This window comes from Lemur catta, chromosome 3, assembly GCF_020740605.2.
Source record: "Lemur catta isolate mLemCat1 chromosome 3, mLemCat1.pri, whole genome shotgun sequence".
Classification (NCBI taxonomy): domain Eukaryota; kingdom Metazoa; phylum Chordata; class Mammalia; order Primates; family Lemuridae; genus Lemur; species Lemur catta.
This window is the reverse complement of record NC_059130.1, coordinates 75,408,940-75,431,161: the sequence shown is the minus strand read 5'-3', so window position 1 is coordinate 75,431,161 and position 22,222 is coordinate 75,408,940. Positions and strand designations below refer to the sequence as shown.

Sequence of the window (22,222 nt, the reverse complement as noted above, 5' to 3'; positions counted from 1 at the left end):
CTGAGAGTTCTATTTCATAAAAATTATTTCACCAATGACATATAAGAATTTGTAAGTTTTAGCTTCTTACTTTAATTTATCTTAATTTTCCTTAATGTCTGGTGCAGTTGCACATCTTTTGATATATTTGTTGGCAAATGATAATTATTTTCAGGGGATTACCTATTCATATTCTTTGACCACTTTTATAGTTATTTTGATAAATATGCAGGATTTCTTTATCAATTTTAGAGACATTTTTGTTTCTATATATTGAAATTACATTTTCTTTGTCATATGTTAGTCTTTTAAATTTGCTTAAGCCTTCTTTATTCGTGCAAAACTTTTGCCTTTGTGTATATTCAAGTATATCAGTCTTAACTTTATATAGAACTTTTTCATTTTTTGTGTTGCTTATTTGAGTCTTCCTTGATGTAATGAGCACATTTTATGTTTTTTTCTCTCATTTACTTCTTTGATTCATCAGAATTTTTTTTTACTTTTTTATTTTTTAATTTTTAATTTTTATTCTTTTAATTTCAAAATATTAATTAAGAGGGTACAAGTGTTTTTATTATGTGGATATCTTGTGTAATACTTAAGTCAGAGTTTTGGTGTGCCCATCACCATAGTAGTGTTCATTGTACTGAATAGGTAAGTTTTTATCCAACACCCAAGGATCAATGTAGCAGAGTGTTAGGTCAAATCATATGAAATTACCAAAATAGTCAAAATGGACAATTTTATGTGATTTAACATAAAAAGAAGTTATTTTCTAGATTTAGATGCATAAACTTTAATCTCAGCCCTCACTTACCATTGCTTTGTTATGTGACCTTGACCAAGTCTATTTAACTTTCCTTCAACCCATTTTCTCATCCAATGAGTTGGGCAAAATAATGCTTATCTCATAGGGCAGCTGGGAGGTTCAAACAGGTGATGTGATGAATATCCAATTCACAAACTATCACCACTACATAAAAATGTGAGTTTCTGTATTGGATCAACAGTGGGTTTACTGGTTGTTCGCACAATCTGAGACAGCGCCGTCTCCCTCGTCAACCTACAGCCCCTGCTTCTGACTATGAGTCATTTTGAATTCCTCCCACTCCCTCAGTCCGACATTCAATCATTCACTAAACTTTTCCTGCTTTATCTCCTAAATAATTTATTTAATCCACTATTTTTCTCTCCATTTCTGTTGCACTGCCCTCTTTTAGGGCTTCCATCATATCTCTTGACAAAATTGTTGCAATAGTCTTTCTCTAAACTGGTCTCCTCGTGCCTAGTCTTTGCTCTTCAATCCATCTTCCCTACTACAAATCTAACCACGTACATGTTTCTCTAAAAGCCTGTATTTGTTTCCCAGTATTCTACAGAATGAAGTCCAGGCCACGTCCATGGAATGAAGGGACCCTCCATGACCTGATCCTCACCTCCCTTTTCAGCCCCATTTCCTGTCAATGTCTTCTCCTTACTTGGTTTTAATAACAAACAGCAAATGGGTTTTAGTTCTGCATACGCATCATCCATTTCATCTTTCTGAACATGATTTTGGAAGCCATCATCTGGGTAAACATTAAAAGCTTTTTTTATCTGACCAGGCAATACTGCTGCTCTGTAGCAGTAGTTCCCCAAGAAGAGCCCCATGGACAGGTTCTCTGATCATACAGACCCCAGACTGGCTGCTCACCTCACCTCCGTTACCTTGCCCAATGGCAGAGGAAAAAAAAGAGGTAGAAATGGGAAATTGGCAAAGAACACCAAAGAGATGTGACACCTCCAAAACATCTCCCCAAGGAATTATCATATGGCTTTGTTTTCAACCTAGGTATTTGAAATGAATTTAAGGGAACTGATGCCACAGTCCGTATATCAGACTGTGTCTTAAAGTGATATAGGAGGAGGCAATCATTCTAGATGTCACAAAACTATTGTGTTACCTGGTATGTCTCAGAGCCCTTAACAAACACAGCCCAAACAATGACTCAAGACCCCTTTATAGCCCAAAATAAGCTGATATTCTTGTCATGATAGTTCATAAAGGTTTTTACTTATGATCCAGAAGGAAATACAAGTGAGGGCTAATTTAGTGCCTGAGGGTGAATGGAAAGAGGATATATGATGTTTCATCATTACTGCTTGATACCACTCTTTGTCTCTGTGGTTCAAATAGCCATGTCTTAAGAGAAAAGGCAGCATGAATCTGAATACTCCTGGATGGAAGCCCAATCCTCCAGGTAAGGTTTCAATTGCTTTGTGGTTTAACCAAGACCATGCGACCTCAGTGTTGGAATTCACCTGAGTATTCTACAAACTGTAAATTACCTTTTTTCCTCCATCCGTGCAAAGCTCTTCATCTGGGAAAGCTTTGAGGTCTCTCAGACATAGATAATTTCAAAATACAAAAAAGCATGCAGTTACCTCTGAGAATTTTTTAATTTTTATGCAGTAGGAAAAAATACTACACCTGGAGTCAAACACAAATATATTTAAATCCTAGTGCCATTCATTAACCATGGGGTCTTATATGAGTCAGGTAATCTCTCAAAGCCTCTGGCTACCCACATGTAAAAAGTGGGTGGATGATACCTATGCAGCAGGATTGATTTAAGGATTAAATGACATAAAGTATGTGAGATGGCTTAGCACTGTGATTAGCATACAGTAGGAACTATGTCTGTTTTCTCCATCATCATCATTGCTAATGACTAAGCTCTTTATTTCTATTTCTGCTTCTGAAATAACTGGTGTTTGGGGTCTGGTTTTTTTCTTTTTATATTCTACTTTGAAAGCTGCAGGTCCAGCAAAAGCACCGTGGCTGTCTGAAATAGAAACAGATGGATGACTACACCAGCCAGAGGAAAAATAGGGAGGCTCAGGGAGGGAGACATGACAGAGGGCTCGGCTGATTGACTGTAATTTAGAACATCCATCACCCTGGGTCCAGGGACAGATACTGTGTATTCTAAGCCTGACTCAAGCCCCAGTTCCTTCCAAGGTGTTAAGTAACTCATTTAATATCTGACAAAGAGTCATGATAACGCTCAGCATAGCTGGGTTGTCTCTGCCAAGATCAGTTATATGCACTGTTGTTACACATTAAAATGCAGAAAAACATACTGAGTTCTTACAGAGTAAGGGACTTAACTTGTGGTTTATGGATACATTTACACAGCTTGTAAACTCCTAGGAATATTATACATGAGTTGGTAGATACATGTACATGGCAGTATTTCAGGAGGAGAAAATCCATGCCTTTTACTAGCTTCTCAGTGGAGTCTGTGACCACAAAGGTATTAAAGAGCCACTGCTGCATAGTGTAAGACCTTATTTGGTATAGTTAGAGAGACCATTTTCTTAAGTATGATTTTTCTGGAATCCCAAAACATATATCCTGACAAAAACAGGATTGGAGCCATGCATTGTTTTGGTGAATTGTACTATGTTGTAATTGAAATTTTATGACATTTGTTTCTCAATAACAGAATTTGAATAGACATTGCAAGTTACTTCTTAATTACTGATGAAACATGCTTGAGTTTATAATAGTCTTTTCTTAGCCATAACGTGTTCCTATCCCTCTCCCTTATTTCAAAAATAAAATACTAATTGTTTAGTTATCTCAAATGACAAGTTCCTTGAGGACAAGCAACCAAGCCTTGGAGTTTTATCCCAGACAGTGTCCAGATAGCCCGGCATCCTTGCGTACGCATTACTTACAGATAAGACCTGCTCACTAGGGACGAGTGCCCCCGAGCAGATGTGAAACAGCAATCTGACTATTTCAGATGTGGCCCACCACTGGGCAAAGCCGAGTGACTCGGGGGCACCATAGTACTGGGTGAGTTTTTCTGGAACTTGGTGACTGATAGTATTTGAAGTGAAGAACCTGAAGTCACTGTTTCTATCACTAAAGTCAAAACTGACAATTCAGAAATAAAAACAGTACATTTTTGCCCTCGGATTATTTGGCTGAAATGATCCACTGACCACCACCACCAGGGGACACCCTGCCACAAAGATACCTAATCAACCTCTTCAATTTCTTGGGAGGTGAAGCCTACTTAAAAGGTTAGCACTTGGTAGCAAAGGGAATTTTTAGTTCCCACTGCCAATCACTGATAGTTCTTGCTATTGCTTTTTGTTTTTACTCTTAATTTAAACTTCTTTCTCTATAAAAACGCTAGCAAGAGAATTGAGTAGACCAGAAACAGCAGATATTCCCAGGGGGCTGGGATAGGAGAATAGGGAAGGATGAGGGGACTGCCAGGGAGCTGGTGAGCCGTGTTCATCAGGCTCATGGTCAGGGCATGGTGTACACCACACACTTTCACCTCAGCCGCCCATCAGACAGCCTGCAAATGGGGCAAGAACACAGGTCTTGGGTTCCCTATTCTCAGTTTAGTGACCTGAATGTGACCCTGACCCACCACTTACTATCCATGCCATGTTGGCAAATCACAGAACTTCTCTGAGAGGTCTTCCTCATCTGCAAAGTGGAGAGGATTACACCCACCTCACAGTGGATGCCATGAGTTTGAATGTGATAATGCATGAAAAATATGTGGTAGGTGTTTAATAAATGCTAGCTTAAGTCTACCTATTCTTATTTCACAGAATCTAACTTTCTGGGAAACTGAGATGTATCCTTTTAAAGCCTCATGTTTCATGATACCATTTTGAAACTGTAATATATATTCATATACATGTATATTCTTACATTTCTTAAGCAAAGCCCATTAAACATAATTTAACCTGTTTTTTGAAAGTGAAAAGCAACGTGTTTGTAACTAAAACAATTTATGTTTTTATATTTATATTTATCATTGTCTAGAATATCAATTAATGCCCTCTGCCATAATTCAACAGAGCTATTGGACACTATTGTTCTGCTTTGCACTGGTAGCCTGGAGATAAAATCTCTCCTCACTTTTCTGAAGTGTGTGATGTGTCTTTTCCTCTCTGGCAGCTGCCTTTAATACCTATGTTTAACTTTGCCTCTTTGATCTGTTCTAATTTGCATCTTCCCTTCTAGTCTGGAAAAAGGAAATTAACAAGATTATCTCTGTCCTTTAAACAAGAGGGAATAGCCACTGAGAGGCTTAGGGTCTCTTCCATGTTGTTTATACAAGTGTTAGTACACAGACTTGTCACTCTCATCTCGCCTTTCCTTCTACTTCATTTACTTTGCTGTAGATTTAGGGTGTTGGCTGTATTTATGATGCATGCTCTTTTATAAGCGAAGATTAGCAAGTATTAGTGGAGGTTCTATTCTCAGTGATGGAAGAAGTCTTAATTTAAAAGCTCCTGGTTTGGTCACTTATACCTCGCAGGGATGGAGAAGGTCATTTTTGACACTTGAGCCTTTGCCTGGCTTGGAACCCTCTTCTCAGTTTAGTGAATGTAAAATCTGCAGTGTGCAAGACACTGATCTAGGTTCACTGATGGGGCACAGGATGAATGAGACAAGATGAATATCTCCAAGCAGCTTAAAATCTAAAAGAACACAGACAATGTAAACTGTAATATGAGCAAAACTGGGTACATTCTATAATGAAATCTTAAGTGAAGTTTGGAAGAATCCAAGCGGGAAAAAGATCAATTCTAAAGCCCAGTTCCTGCAGGTTTCGTGGGGCATTTCTGAGCCGGCTTGAGGATAGGCAGGTTTCTGTAGTTTGAAGAGAAAGTCATCCAAAGAGAGTCGTCCAAGCAGAAGCAAATACGTAGGGCACAAATGTGCAGACTCATTTAGGGAATAAAGAGAATTTTTGTTTGGTTGTAGAGTAGAGTGCTTAAAGAGTTATAGCAACAGATAAAACTGGACAAATATGGTACACTAAGTAAGCAGTTCTGTCCTCTGGTGACTTCAGAGCAGATTGGATTCTGCCGAAATCACTGAGGTGGACTCTACCTAAGCCACATGGCAGAGGTGAACAAGGTGTGCACATATGTTTAGGTGGCTAGCAAGCTAGAAAAAAAGAAGGGACCAGACCTAGCCTCAGGTTTCAACTGAGTTTCAGAGGAGAACTATCTGGGCCAACCTGACTAGGATGCTAGCAAACTTGTGAATTAAGCATATAATTTCTCTTGCAAATGTGACCGTTCCAGGAAGAACAAAATACATTTGTGCAAAGTACCATAATTAGCTTAATTCTGATTCAGCATTTGGATCTTGATATTTCTACAGACCTCCTCTCTAATGACATTTCCTTCTGTTTTATTATTATTATTAAAGTCACTTTTTACTATCCTTCTGCCTTTGAAGTTATAGTCTCATAAATTGAAAGTCTTTTTAGAGTACATAACAGAAAATTTAATCAAAATGCTACGCCAAATTTCAGCTAAAAAGTTATTAGCAAGTCTGGAAATGTGATTTAAATTGTCCGGTAATGCTATTCAGCCAAATGGGGGTTCTAGATATTTAGAAAGTAATTAGATAATTAGATATATTTAGCATGGGAATAGAAACAAAAACCATGCTCAAAAAACCTAAAACTTCTCAGTATGCTAGAATACTTCAGAAGACTGATATGTAGTTTGTGTTCTCTCTCCTTCTCTCTCTCTCGATATAGATATAGACATATTTATATTTTATATTATTATATATACTTATTTATCGCACACACACAAGCCAACTCATATTTAATGAAGCAACATGGTAAAGTGTACTGGGCTGAAGTGAAGCGACGAGGGCTTGAGTCCAGCCTCCTCCATAATCTTCTCTGTGGCTGTGGATCTGTTGCTTTCATCCTCCTAGACTTTAGTTTGCTCATCTATTAGAAAACTAGACGTTGATCTCTACCCTGACGTTCTGTAATTTAACTAACTATCAGTTGTGTCATATTATTTCCCTTTCTAGTCCTTTAATGGAAGCTGAATAGAAGTCTCCTTCTAAGAACAAGGATTTTTTGCTTAAATTGTGATTTTAGGGAGAAAAAGGAGAAAACAAAAACTTCTAAAGTCTTCTTTCAGCCATCACCTTTAGGGGAAAAAGTAACTTAGTAAACCAGAGTACAGTTTTTTTTTTTTAAATGCCAACAATTTTAAGGATTTTTCCTGAGGTCAGTTTTACATTCAGACTCAACTTCTAAAAATTATTGATTGTGATAAGCCATTGATTTTGCTAAGCTTGTTGCATGCATGATTTATTTAGTCTTCATAGTTACATGAGATAAGATCCATTTTATCAATATAAATACTGAGGCTGAAACAGATATAAATCTATCCATAGTAACATAAGTAGCAAGTGACAGAACCAGTTAATTATACAGGGCTAGAGCTCAGAGTTGCAGAGAAGTGTTAATGGGAGTTATTGTTCATCCATGCAGGGATTGGAAGAGACAAGCTAGTTGACCTCCAAAGAGCCAAGCTCCCATTCTGTAGTGCAGAGCTGTTGCTGGGGAGTGGTTTCACTGCCAGGGACTTTGTTTTCCAGTGTCACTTATATCTAGGTGAAACCATGTGGTATATAAGCCAAACTCCTTCTGGCCAATGGTATATAAGCAGAACTCCATCTCTTCCTCATGTTCCCTTCCTTTTCCATGGCAATCTTCAAGGTGACCGCTTCATGAGATGGAAGGAGCCTGACCAAACAGATTGAATATACACAGCACTCTGATGGTTGGACTATGGAAAGGAAGGGAAAGGAGGAGTCAAGGGTATTTCTTAGGTTTTTAGATAGAGCATCTTGGGGGATGATGGCACCATTTTACTTGGAGATGGAAACTTGGCAAAGAAAGTAGCTTGAAAGGAAGGTAATGAGTTCAGCTTTAGATTGTTCATGCCTCATGTGAACACTTGGGATTATCTTGGTAGATTGCTGGAAACGAAACAGGATTTTATAGAATCTTACAGTTAATGTTATCCAACAGAAGAAATAGAAAAATACACTCTTGGATGGTTTGTAAGGGGAAATGGATTTTCTTCTCCTTTTCATATTAATAAAGGAAGACAAAGACCTTTCCATTTGAACTGGGTTGGATACTTTACTTTTATGATATGTACTTTTACAGTTTACTGTTTTCCAACCCTCAATTAAAATGGCAATAATAAGTATATGAATAAATGATACTAATTTTTGCTCAAGTAACACTTTATTCACATATCCAAATCCATTTTCTCATTGAATACAATAATCATGTGAAGAAGGTGTTTCACAGTTATAGAAACAAAGTTCTTGAGAAATTAATTGATTTTTTTCAACGTCACACAGCTAGTTAGTGGTAAAGCTAGAATATGATTTCAGGTCTGACTGCCAATGTAACAAAACTCTGTGAGGTGTTTGAGTTCAGGAGTTTTGGGGGTTTAAACAGACAGTTTTAAATTAGTTTGAATCTCAATTAAGATTGTCAAAATTGGTGTATTTGCATATTGTCACAACTGCAAAACTCTTAAGACCTAAGAAATGTTCAAGTGTTCCACTGTTCTGGTAAATAAAATATTTTAGATAGGGAAAATTTGCATTGCATAACTCAAATACAGATCTTAATTCTAATGCTAGCTTTCAAATAATCATACAGCATAGTACTTTTAATACTAAAACAATACTCAATGTTAATGTTGTCTTTTGGTGATCTAGAAAACACTCTATTTAGCTTAATTTATCAACATTATACAAATTAATTACTGTTGCACTGGAGCTCTTTTGGTGCTAGGTAGTAGACATTGCTGGTGGAAAACAAAAGTATTTAAATGCTGTTACTTTCCTGCTTCAGTGCTTTCAGTGACTGCTCATTCCACTTAAAATTTAAAGTCCTTAACTTGACTTTCAAGAGTTTGTGTGACTGGTTCCTGACAACCTCAGCTTATCTCATTGTCATTCTTCACCTCAAACACCACACAATTATGCATATATGTCTCTTTGATGAATAGGTGACAGCTACCATTAGGAAGGGGTGCTTTAGGATTTTAGTAACAGATCTCCGATTGCACATAATTCAAGGGTAATTTTAGATGCTGTATCTTTGCCTGTAAGAGTCCCTGGCATATAATCAGTGCTCAGCTGGTTCCTTTCCTATCAACCACTGAATGAGAAGATGAAGAGATCTTCTGACAGTGATCCCAAATGCTGTTGAGCTTGCCTGACTCTAAGCACTGAATGAAATACTAGAGTTATATCACCACCCAATACAGGGAGATCGGTGAAGAAAATACTGACCAGTGATGGGAAAAATCGCCGTTCTGAGCTAGCTGGGTATTAATAAATATGAGGACCTAGAATTAGACCATCATTAGTATGGCAACAATCATGAATTTAAATGTTTGGAATAGAATATCTGTAAGTAAAGAATGAGAAAAATGATATGACCATTTAGTCTGAAAAGATGCTGAGATGGTAGCTTAATAAATCTTAATAAATCTGCAAGCCTACCAAGAGTTAACTTTCCAAGAGAGTTGACTTGAGAAAAGACTAAGGAGAGCAGGTTTTCATTGTAACTTGATGGCTTTATGTTATCCAACAGGAAGAATTTCATGACAGTGAACTTTCTTACTTACTGTAATTTATAATCAAAGGATAGATGGATGGAGGTCACATGGATAAATAGATGGATGATCATTATTATTATATATCTTGCAGACAGGACCAATCTGCAAATATCCTGAAGGCCTTTAAGGCCTCTCAAAAAAACTTAGAGCTAAATTGTATATTTAGTTCTCTTTTAAATCTTTTATTTCTATGTATGTTTATCTCATAGCTGATCTTTTAAAAAAGAAATCGATTTTATATATTTTTAACTTTTTAAACCATTTCCATTCCTTTTTGGAAGTAGACTTCATGGATCCTTGCTAAATAAAGTTGGCTAATAGCCTGTGGTGTGTGGAATGGGTGGTACCATGTACATCTCCTTCCACTTTGTCTACCTCTCTGCCTCCATGTAGCAGGTTAGAATTAAACCAAAGGAATTCCATGGAGGATATGTTGCAACTTTCTTTTTTAATTGACCTTAGAAAAATTTAGCTCAAAGCATTAAATAGTAAATGTAGGGAAAATTTATAGATTTTATCAAAGGACTTAATCCTTCCTCCCTGGATGAAATAATATAATAAAAAAAGGAAAGGGCATATGAAAGCATTTCTGTCATTATCCATTGTGCTTTCTTTTGGATTTATTTTCTCCTTGAAAATGGAGTTCTTGAAAATAAAATTTGGTGAATTACAATTCAATTGGATTTTTCTGCTTATGCCTGAAAATCAAAGTCTATCTGAGCAGCACCATTAACTTCAGTGCTGTCCCTACATGTCAGTGTCAGACTGGGGAGGGATGGGGGCTGGAGGAGGGTGAAGAGAATCAATGAATGTGGAGAGGGGAATGAAGGAACAGATAGAATAAAAGAGAAGTGATTTTACAGATCAAGGTTCTAATGGAACAAGTCAAATTAATTTCACTAGTGTGTGAAGTGTTATTTTCCAGACAGAGCCTGTGTGTCTCCCCACTAGGCTGGGAGCAGAAAACTCCAAACTCTATACTGCCTCTAACCCAAGTAGAGGTAGCACTGGCTTACTTTCAGATCACACTGGGAAGACCGATCAATTGATTAAAGTTTGTACTTGCACAATCAAGGCTTCATCAGTGCTGTATTTTTCTGCTGCAGTTAGTTTCTTTCTTTTAATTCCCTCTTATCTTTTATGATAGGTGTTAGTCAAATACATTTCTTGAGACTAAGTTTGGTTTATCTTAACTGCTGTAATCAAGGAAAGGTTGAGATTTTGAAAATTTGATTATTTTCAAATTTTGATGTTGTATTTTTATTTCTAAAGGAATAGAGCTGCAAGGCTTCTGTAAGTGCTGAGATCAGGCATTTATTAATAGTTGCTCTTACATACTCAGTTAAAAGATCTGATTTCTAGTTGTTTTATAACTATCAAAATTCCAAGGAAAGCAAGAGAAATCTGCATAAGCGATACACGATATATTTCAGGTTTTTTACAGGGTTGTTGCACTCATTTAAATCTGACAAAATCTTTTATGATAGCTGAGAAAACTAAGATTCAGAGAGGTTAAGCAACTTACCCCAGGAGGTAGTAAAGATGAGATTTGAACCCAAGTCTTTCATAGCTCAAAGCTCATACTTTCTTTACAACTCTGTATGCTTCCCATGGATCTTGCTACTGTAATTACAGCTTAACAGAAGTTATTTACCTGCTTAAAATTCTTTCTTAATTCACTCAGCTCCATCATACATTAATATTGGCACAGCAAACACCAAGCATTTTGTGGCAAACCGTATTTCATGACCATCTTCTTTAACATTTTCTCCTATGTCACCAAAAGGTCTAATATTTCTTTTTTTAAAAAAGAGAAGTCATTAATTTTAGCCCCTTGAAGTTCTTAACTGCCTTTAGAAATCTCCATTTTAATGTTCCTGCGTAAATTTCCACATATCATATCTGAACTTCAAGGTGCCATTTGTGTGAGGCCCTTTGCAATTCACTGCTAATGGAGTGTGTCATTAAGACTTCCCCCCACAGGCTCAGCTCAGAATGATGGGGTACCGTCTTGTAAAGAGGTTTTCTGCTTACTAAGTACAAAGATCACTTATATTTCCTTTGAATTACATAAAAATTAAGGTATTCCGAAGACCAAAACTGCGCATGCCCACCAACTTTGAACAATTCATTTTGGGTAGAATTGCAAATATGTAGAGCAGCCAATAAACATTTACAAAGTGACTACCATGTGCCCAGTACTGCTAAACACTGAACTTGACTTTTCCTATTTCCTGGCACTTGCCTTTATTAAATCTCCTATATCCTAGGCATCTCCTATTTCCAGTCTAGGCTCTGGAAATCATATAAAAAATCATGGGAGGAACTGGCCTCCATCTTAACTGCTCTTACATCTTTCTGTAAGAAGGTCTTATGACAAAGGATCTGAATTGGATTGCAGTACCTATATTTAAAACCTAGAGGAAAAGCTTATGCACAAAGCACCTTAATCTTTTCTGACCGAAATACAGTGACCATGATAATGAATAGATATTGTCAGTCTAGAGTTGCCGTCAATATGCGGCTTTGTGCCCAAGGAAATTAAATTTGCCTGTTTTTTATTACTGAGACTAAATATTTGGCCTGGGTTCCTGCAGAAAATAAGTAATTCCATTACATGTCATTCACCTTTGAGTAACCCTCCAAGTTAATGAAGACTCAAGCTGAAAATGTACATTTATTGCAGAAATAATCTGTTTAGCAAACATTGATTGGGTCTCCTTATATTCACTGGACAGGATACAAAGATTTAAACATGAAAAATACAGTCTTTTTGTTTAAGAAATGTGCAGCCTAATTTGTCTGAAAATATCTCTCCATATACAAAAAATAAAACACATTTTTGCTTTTTACTGTTTTTAATAAGAGGGAATGAATTTTGATCACTAATAAAAAGATATTCCAAAGTCTTGAGGCTCCTGGACTCTGAAGTCAGGCAGAGGGGGCTTTGAAATGCGGTCTGCCATTTACTACCTGTGGGACCTGGCACGAGCTGCTGCCCATGCCCCATGGTATATAATCGATATAACAGCTCCCATTTCATTAGGTTGTGTTGGGCTGAGATAAGGAAGTTCCTGAAACATCACAAGTACTCAATAAATTATGTCTATTAGTTTTTATTTATGATATGTGTTTGGGGCTAAATGGAGTTTTCAATTCACCATTGTGCACATTCTCAACCTAAAATGTAATCAGGACAGAGCACACCCCTTACCCTGAGTCTCTGCTGCCTTGCCTAACGCCTGTGCATTCGGGATCAGTCCATCCATGCAGCTTGGACCTCCCTCTTCTCCTTCTTTAATACTTCTGTATACACAAATGAGTATCAAAATACTGAACATCAAGGAACGTAGATAGCAAACATCAGGAAAAGTCATTTTTTAAAAGTATTATACAAACCCTTAGTGGCTTTTAAAGAAGTCATTAAACACTGATGATGTGTCCACCGTGCACCAGGCATCACTCTGAACACTGCAAGGATCCTCATACCCACTCTGTGAGAAGTTGTCTGGCTTTGGAGCCAAACGTGGCTCAAAATCTTGGTTTTGTTAATTGTTTGTTTAGTGACTTCGGAAGAGAAACTTACTCACAAGTCTGTTTCTTAATTCATAAAATAAAGGGTTAGTAATACCTTCTGGGCTGGTTGTAAAGTTAGTCTGTGTGAAGTGTGTGGCACAGTGCCTGGCACATACGAGGTATTCAATAAACAAGAGCCGCCTTTCCTTCACTCCTAGTGATGTCAGAGAGAGAAATTAGGGTTGTCCCTCTAAACCTGTGAGAAAGTGACTCTTATATGGAAAGTAGCACCTCCTAGACTCTGTATCCATGTTGCTGCAAATGGCAGCCTGCAAGCAAATTGGGTTTTGAAACAGATCTTTGGATTCTGAAGAAAGCCATGCAATTTGCTCCCTTCCACCCTGCATTTCTGCTTCTGCTTTGGGGAGAGAGCATCTGCATGCTTCTGGGGGAGATACATGAGGAGATGGATTGCATTCCTCTATTACAGAGTTCTGTGTACTGACCCTAACCAGCTGTCACTGCCAACCTGCCCTCTCCTCCTAAAGCTCCTCTTCCTATCCAGAGCTCCAAAGCCAAGTGAATTGGCTTTGTTCCTAGTCCTCCTTGCCTTGTCCAAGCTCTGCTCAAAAGCACAGTGTAGGGAGGGCTGGGGAGCAGGAGGCACAAGTGCACCCCAGGAACATGATCTCCAAAAGTGGTGCCTTCTCGACAATGTTAAAGGTAGTAAATTTATAGGGCAGTTTTAACACCACAATAAAAAGCTGTGAGGGAAAGCAATGTGTAGCAAGATTGTGTGGTGAGTGAGGAGAAGTAGGCAAAGAGCAGTGCCTTCCAAGGGGCTCTCTCCTCCAACAAAGACACAGAATGCTGTCACCTGCGGGCTCACCCCCGACCTCCACCCACCCCCAGGCTTAGGACCTGGCCTCTCCTCTCAGTTATACCTGCCCCTCATCTCTTCCTAGCCCAGCCCCTTTAGTTAGCTCAGGTGATAAGCCAATTGCTGCCAAGATGCTGATAGAGAGGTGACCATTCTACATTTGGCCTCTCCATATTGTTGTCTTACCAGCTAGCAGTGGAATGGTGGGACTCTGGGACAAGGAGAGAAAGGAGAAGTTACTGGCAACACTCCCCACATACAATTCCGGGTGGCAGGACAGCATCTCTGGTTAAGGCCACCAGCATCTTCTGTGTGGCTGGTCCTCAGCTTCTGCCTCCAGGATGCCAACGCCTCGGTATGTCCTGTGTGGGGCTCAGCTCCGAGAGTGTCACCTCAACCTGTCCACCCCCAGAACCAGTGTTTGTTTTTAGGGAGAAAAATATTTCAGGTGTGATAAAAAATAAAATAGAAGACATAAAACTAAGTAAGCAAAACACTATAGGTCCTTCTGAGTATCAGATTTTAATGTTTTACCTAAAATTAGTATATGATAGAGAGTCCAAAATTTGTTTTTGAAAGTTTCCTCTGGACAATTCTATTTTCAGTGTAACATTTAAAGGTGGCTCAAATTCAGAATTTAGTGTTTACTTAATGAATCCCTGTAGCGCAGTTGTAATCAACGGAAACGAAAATGGATAGAGGTCATTGTTTTCTGTTGTACCTTCTTCACCTGCAGGTTTATATACTGTTAAAGCCAGGAAGTTCTAAGGTATCATGTAGTTTGGGGTTTTATTTTAAATTGGTCTTGGGAAGCTTTAGGGAAAAACACCAGTAAACACAGTAATACGTGTTTCAAATTTTTTTAAAGCTTTAAAAAAAGACTTTCACACTTCTTTTGGCCTGTAACCTATCATCAAAAATATGTTTTACATTACCACCTAGTTTGCAAACACCACACAAACAACTGAGGCCGAGAGTTTCAAGAAACAGTATTTATCCTTTCTATAGGCAATGCACACCTCCTTTTTCTCTTCCATTTTATTTTTTAAATGGAAGTTTTACCCTAAAAAATTGGTTTCATAAGCTTCCAAGGGGGCCTGACTTGCAACTTGAAAAAGGGATTGAGAAATATTGCCTCTCTTTTAATACCATTGAGCAAATGATTTTAAGGAATGTTCAACCAGTGCAATACTATGAGGAGGTGAAAATAAACAAGACATCCGCATGAAGGAAGCTGCTAACTTGATGGCCTTTACCATCTAGTGGGATTAAGGTAACATCGTGATCTTAGGAGAAAAGATTAAAGGAGCAAGCAACATAATAAAAATGTGTCTGTTTATGAAAAGCTTTTTGTAAACATCTGGTACATGAGAGAGAAAAGCTGGATGTCCTATTGTATATTGTCAAGAAATTATAATTTTCTTGATAGTTGAGGTCACTACGAACACAGATTTGTGACTGTATAGATCCTTATTGCTTTACTAAATATTTGACAACTTTTGCCACAACAAAAGAAAACAAAAACAGTAATATAGGTTGCAAACTTTTAAGTCAGTCTACCTTGTTTCTTTCTTTTCTTCCCTACTCCCTCTCATTTTTTCCCCCATCACAGAATAATCTGGCTTGAACTATTCCATTTCTTTTTTTATTGGGTAAAACACACGGAAAGTAAAATTTTCTATTTGGCCATTTTAGAGGGTAAAACTCAATGGCATTTAGTACATTCTCAATGTTGTGCAACCATCACCACTATCTAGTCCAAGAACTTTTTATCACCCCAAAAAGAAACCCTACACCCATTAAGCAGCCACTCCCCATTCCCCCTCCGCCCAGCTCCTGTCAACCTCCAATCTGCTTTCTGTATCAATGAATTTGCCTACTCTGGATATTTCACGTAAATGAAATCACATAGTATGTGCCTTTTTGTGTTTGGCTCCCTTCACTTAGCATACTGTTTTCAAGTTCATTCATGTTGTAGCATGTATCAGTACTTTATCCTTTTTATGGCTGAATAATATTCCATTGTATGGATATGCCACATTTTGTTTATCCATTCTTCCATTGATAGAAAACTATTTCAAGAAGAATTTTATTCACAGAATAATTTGAAACTAAATGACTGGGCATACCTTTATAGCTTTGATTATGTATATACTATAAGTATAGCCTAAAGGCTTTTGAAGGAATCTAGGGTTTCTGTGGAAGCCCAAGTAAGAAAAGTCCTATATATTCAGAAGCTCAAGAGATTGTTCCAGGCCTCACCTATAGAGTCAGATCTATCTGCATAAATATGATAAATGAAACCATGGGCATGGATGAAATTGCCCCCAGGAAAGGATATAGAGGAGCTAGGACAAAGCCCTGAAGAACCCCAGCATTTGGGGGAGCAGTGGAGGAAGAAGAGCCTCTGGTTTCCTCCCTGGAGATGATGATAATAAACTTAGGCAGTCTCTCAGGCTCACTACTTGAGGCAAAAACACCACCTACTTTTTCACAAGGTTTGTAAGAAGTTTAATGAGACAACATAAGCAACTAGCACATCTTCCATAGTTAGGCCTTCAGTAATGTTAGCTAAGTAGTATGACCAAGATAAAACTTCTTCCTACTATGTATTTTTGGCACTATCACTATCGTCAATTTATTCATTGGTTGCTTTATATATCTTGTAACATATAGAGGACTGCCTAGCTTGAAATAAGCTGTAAAAATCCATCTATGTTTAATTTTTTTGTTGCTGTTATTCCCAAACTTGAAAAGCTTCTCCCATAACACCAAAGGAAGCTAAAGGAAGCCTATTAGGTGGAGAGGTTACAGGCACAGGCCAGATTCCCTTCTGGATCCACACAGGAAAGTGTTCTCAGTTCTACAATTTGGGAGAGAAACATTCTAGCCCTAGATTATCAAGACAGTAAAATTCTTTCCCTTTAGATTTCTTTGTTTTGATAGAAAAGTCACTTCATTTTTCAAAAATAATCAATTAATTTTTGACCTCCCATTTTTGGTAAAAAAAAAAAAATAGTTAACAAAAACTTTATGCTCCACCCCAGAAACAACTATACTATAGAAATTGATTTTAAAGTCTTCATGGAGTTATAGAGTTAGAAGTGGAAAATCATTAGATATAGTATTTTTTAAGCTTATCAGATTATCAAACATAGTGTCTTAAACTTGTTATTTCTATAAGATCCTTGACTATCATTGCTCTGTTCTGAAGAGTGTCTTTCAATATTTTTTTATAAATTCTCAAAAGGCAAGACCGCACCTCTTTAATCACTTTTAATGCAGTTGGTGTGATTGTTTCTGCTTGGATCTTCTCGAAGATCTGTTAATATATGAATAACTAAATTTCATAACTTTGCTTGAATCTTTCAGAATTTTCTTCATACTTTTCTTAAACTTCTCCAATCTTTCCACTTTTCAAGGGTAAGATGTTTTTGATGTTTTTTATGTTTTTTTCCTAATTCGACAATTTGATTAGGGTTATTTTTTTCCCCTGGAGTTTTACATCTTTGGTGCATTCCTATTTATATTCAATGTATGAGTGTGTTCCGTGTTGTAGAAACATGACTTTCAGTGAAACTAAAGCTACAGACTAACATAACATTTTGTGAAGATATTCGAATTCTTTCCTCTCTTGTTATTGGCTGATGCGTGATAGACTGGGAGATTGAAACATAAAGAGAATGTAACTTGTATTAAACTAGAATTAGAGATGATGCTGGGAACGGACTGTATGTTTCCTGAACCCTGATCCAGTGCCCTTTTCACTGGAAAATGGACAATTTGTGACGTTCATAACCTAGTTCATGTTGGCTATTGTCCAAATTTGGTGCTCAAAAACAGGACAGGGTCTATGGAAAACTACTATTGCCTGTTTTGTTACTACTTTAATACAAGATGTACTGGAATTGGTGTGTATTTTCTGATCTTTTTTGGTAAGGTATGCTATTTCATCTCATAAGTTGAGTGACGGGAAATAAAGCACTCGAAAACATAAGATTAGGCCTATAGAAACCAGTAGTGACTGGTGAGTGTGGCATTCACTGTGAACTCAAAGCTAAATTAGAAACGTAGAGAAGCCAGTTAGGAGACTTGAAACCCAAGGAAAATTACAGGAAGAAAATGATCATTATATAACTATGACATTTTGTCCCTATAAGGGAATAAGGCAATTAGAGGTGAAAAGGCAGAAAGGTTTTAAGAACAAAAAAAAAGAAAAAAAAATGAAAAGGGAGAAAGTGTTTCTAAATATTATAGGTGGGTAGTTTTAAATGTCAGGTTTTCCTGTAAACTCATCATGTTGAGAGTAATGGAGAATAGTTTTATGCAGGAGGAGATTTTTTTTAAAAAACAAACATTGACATTTTAAAGACCTAAACATCTTAAATGGAATGACTATTAAAATGCAAAATTAGACTGAGCAAAGACAACTTGAAGATTATATTTGAGTAGTATCCTAAGAGGCAGATAATGAATGACTCAGATAATCTGAGTGGTTCGGGCTGACTCACATGTTTTGGAAGAACATGTCATCAACTCACTGATTCTGTCAGTGTTTTTCGTTTTGTTCCACCTGGTAATGCCAAACAAACCCTGAAATACCAGTGACTTTCCCAGCTCCGATTTCTCAAGAAGACTTTCCAATCCATCAGTAACAAGTGTAAGGTTTTGAATATACAGAGATTTAGCATATTTGAATAATACTAACATAAGAAACACAAGCCACTTCTGTAATTTTGAAACATGTAAGAGCTGGAGCCTAAACAGAACCTTGGCAAGATAAGAATGAAAGAATCAAAACCAGGCTTGGTTTGTCAGGATGGAAGAAAGGGGCCTTCTTACCCCAATGCTGCTGGAATAGTGCTTCCTGCAAGATATGTTAAATCAACAAATATTATCTCGTACCTCTACTAGATTAAGGTACTTAAAAATGAGTGAGCCCTGGACTTTGTTCTAGAAAGGCTCACAGACTCTCAGGGAAACTGACTTAGGAACTAATAATTGGCACCATTTCCTATATCATAATATTTATAAAAGTAATGCTTTGAGGGGAGCACAGAATAGTCAAAGTCTTACACCACTAGGATTGAGAGGCCTTCACAGAGGAGGTGACATTTGGCCTGGGTGTTAGAGGATGAATTGAAATTCTAAAAGTCAACAACACAGGGAAAGCATTCCAACCAGAGGTAAGGACCACACAAGGAAGAAAGAGATACTGGAGTACAAATGTTAAAGTATATTCAGAGAATGGTTAATAACCCAGTCCAGCCACAGATTAGAAAAAGTAGTAAAAGATGAGATGGGAATACAAGACACAAAGATGTGTCAGGTCAGTGTAGTTCTCTTGGTATGCTTCATATGATTTGTGTCTTGGCATTATCCCAGCCTCAAGAGTATGTCTAACCTAGAAATGGCTATTCTTCTGAATTTGTGATTTGCCTTCTTGGCAGAGCCCCAGTTTGGGTGATGAATAACAGTAGTCTAAGAAAAGCTTGCAATCTCTTCTGTATTCATACATCTTTGTGTTGCTTGAACTTACAGTGCCAAGTCCTTGATAAATATCTATTGAAAATGCAATAATGAATCATACGCACATGTATACACACTCACATGCACATACAATTGAAGAAACTTCCAATGCTTTTTGAATACTCAAGTTTAACTGAACGTTCACTTGAATGTTTTTGATAGATTTCTTTGACCCCTTTGCTGTTTTCCCACAGGATTGAAAAAACGTACAAGGAAGGCCTTTGGAATACGGAAGAAAGAAAAGGACACTGATTCTACGTATGTACTTCAAGGCTTTGCCTCTCCAAAGAAGATATTTGCATAAGAGATGCTGTTGTCACTGTCACTTTAAGATTGCCACACAATTTTCTTGAATATCGTGTACTCTTCTTTGCTCTCCCCATTTCTGGGTAAATTGTAACTGTTCAGTATAAACAGTTCTTAGATTTATGCTAAAAAGGTGAAAATTTTTCTTCATGTGTTCAGTTTTTCATTGTGTGTTTTCTTTTAAAAACCTAATAACCACACTTCCCAGCAGTCCCAGGCGGCAGAAAGCATGACTTATTTTTGTGGGAAACTAAAAGCCTTTGTTTCTACATCTAGGCTTGCCCCTAGTATCTGAACTGAAGAAACAACAATAAAAAAAAAACACCTGTTTAGGTAGATTAGACCTAGCCAGAAACAGAAATGTAGACTGGAGAACATCCCAAAGCCCTTACTTGAGATGCCAAGATTTTGTACAAGCAGAACTGTAAATTAACCAACAGAATTCACAGGAAGAATAGAATATTTTGCTGTGAATAAGAAACCAATGCCAGAGGCAACTGTGGGGTTGCTTCTACATGTTTAAATGATCCTATCCAAGAGAATTAACTGCCCACAGACACAGATAGACCCTTGAAAATGTCCAATGATGCAACAGTTTCATTTCACTCACTTTGCTTATTTGACCATCTTGAATTCTCCATCAGAAGCATTTGACCTGACACAAAATCTCAAGTGCCATTTTTAGCCAAGCAGGTGATTTAAATACATGGAGTCCACTGGCCATGAACTCAGGATTCCAGCCCAAGACCAGTGTAAGGAGAGCACAACTACTTGACTGCCGTTGCTTGTGCCCAGGTGTCAATGCACTCTGGTGTGGTCTGCTGTATATCAGAATTGAACCCAGTCTATCCCTCCTTTGGCTACAATCTCTGAAAGAAAGTATGAAAATGGGAAAATCAATAATTGGGCACAGGTAAAAATGAAGAAGGCCACATTTATTCTCACCTTTAGCTTTTCATTCTGTACATTTTTTTCATGCATAAATTTTTATCACAAGGTGCTGAGCATTTCTCTATGTCTTTGTCCTCTAAGAATTTATCAGTCATGGAATAAAATATCTGCTACACAAATTAAAATCTTTTTATACACCTAAATGAGGTAACATATTTGAAATGCCAAGTATGGTACCTAGTGCTTAGTAAGTGCTCAGGAAATGGCAGCTCCTGCTACTCTTATTATTACTGATACAAATTAATATGTGGTGAGTTCCATCTGTGCCATTAAAGTAGATTTCATGGGAATTTGAGGGTGAGAAGGCTGATATTTGGACTGTTGATCAGTGATGGTTCAGGGAGAGAGGAGCCTTGAGTTTGGCTTTCAAGAAGATGAGGACATGTATTTCATCCAGAGGGAAAAACAAAAGCAAAAGTAGAGAAGTGAAAAGAACAGTAGGCATTTACTGACAATCCTGGGGCCATGTGTCCAATCTTGGGGCAACAGGTCAAGGTGATAATGGAAGGCAAGGCTAGGAAGGAGATCAGAACCACATAGGAAAATAAATATCCGGGCTACTTTCTTAGGCAGTGGGCACCATGAAACCTCAAGGGTTTTAAGCCAAAGAGTGTGAGGGATTGGGAGAACAAAGTTATTTTTTGTCTACATGCCAAATGTAAAGTCTCTTATTCTTCTATTTTTTCTTTGTGCTTTTTCTTTTGGTAAATATTTATTTCATGGAAATTACATTCACTGCAGTCCTGAAAATTTTTCTAAATGATTGAGTAAAGAATATTTTTTCTAAGGATTATATAATTTACATTGTTTCTTAAGAAATGTGCCATTTTCTGAATATTAACCACCAGAATAGGTGATGGTCCCTTCACTAGGGTCAGAAGACCTGGGCTCTAGTCCTAGCACTGCCAAGAGCTCCTTGGCTTTGGGAATCACACTCTCCTTTATTGGGCCTCAGTTTCCACACCTGTACACATAAAAGATGGAATCTAATTTCCCTAAAGGGCCAGATACTATACCAGTCAGTCTGTCAGCAACATCTGCTGACCCCTACAACGTGCCATTTATTGTGTGGGACACGATTAAATGCATCTCAGAGAGTGTCATCAGCACAAACTAAATCCTTTTTTCCCTGAAGATAGTATCTGCCTGCAGCACAGATTTCTGATGTGTAAAGAAAGTTTGAAAGAAAAAAAAAAAATCTCTTGAAAAGAGACAAGAAGTTAAACAACCTCCCCAGGGCAGGCTGAGCTAATTTACATATGGTCAAAGCACTGCTTTTCCATCACCATTTCTAAAGTTACAAAAATAAGCAAGTTATTCCTCATAGCTTTGAGTAGATGCTCAATCTTTCTCTGAGGTACTCTAAAGAGACATTTGTTTACAGACTCCCAAGCCTCTTTCCTTAACTTCTTATCATTTGAGTGCTCCAGATTACTCATGGGATGTCATGTTAGCTGTAAGTGGGTTCTACCATCCGTGCTGGTCAAAAGACAAGCTGTTTAGTATGTTTTGTATAAGCCTTTGCTTTTCATGAACCCCCACTCTCTAATCAGATCACATAGCATTCTTGGA

At 37.5% G+C, this 22,222-nt stretch overlaps 1 protein-coding gene across 1 annotated transcript in view; it reads left to right on the top strand.

The window, feature by feature from the left end:
- Positions 1 to 22,222, top strand: part of SGIP1 (SH3GL interacting endocytic adaptor 1) — a 189,455-nt gene that overhangs the window by 58,196 nt on the left and 109,037 nt on the right. Inside the window, exon 2 of the mRNA XM_045547815.1 lies at positions 19,588 to 19,651. Coding sequence (XP_045403771.1) covers positions 19,588 to 19,651 — 64 coding nt within the window. The remainder of the gene's footprint in view (positions 1 to 19,587; positions 19,652 to 22,222) is intronic.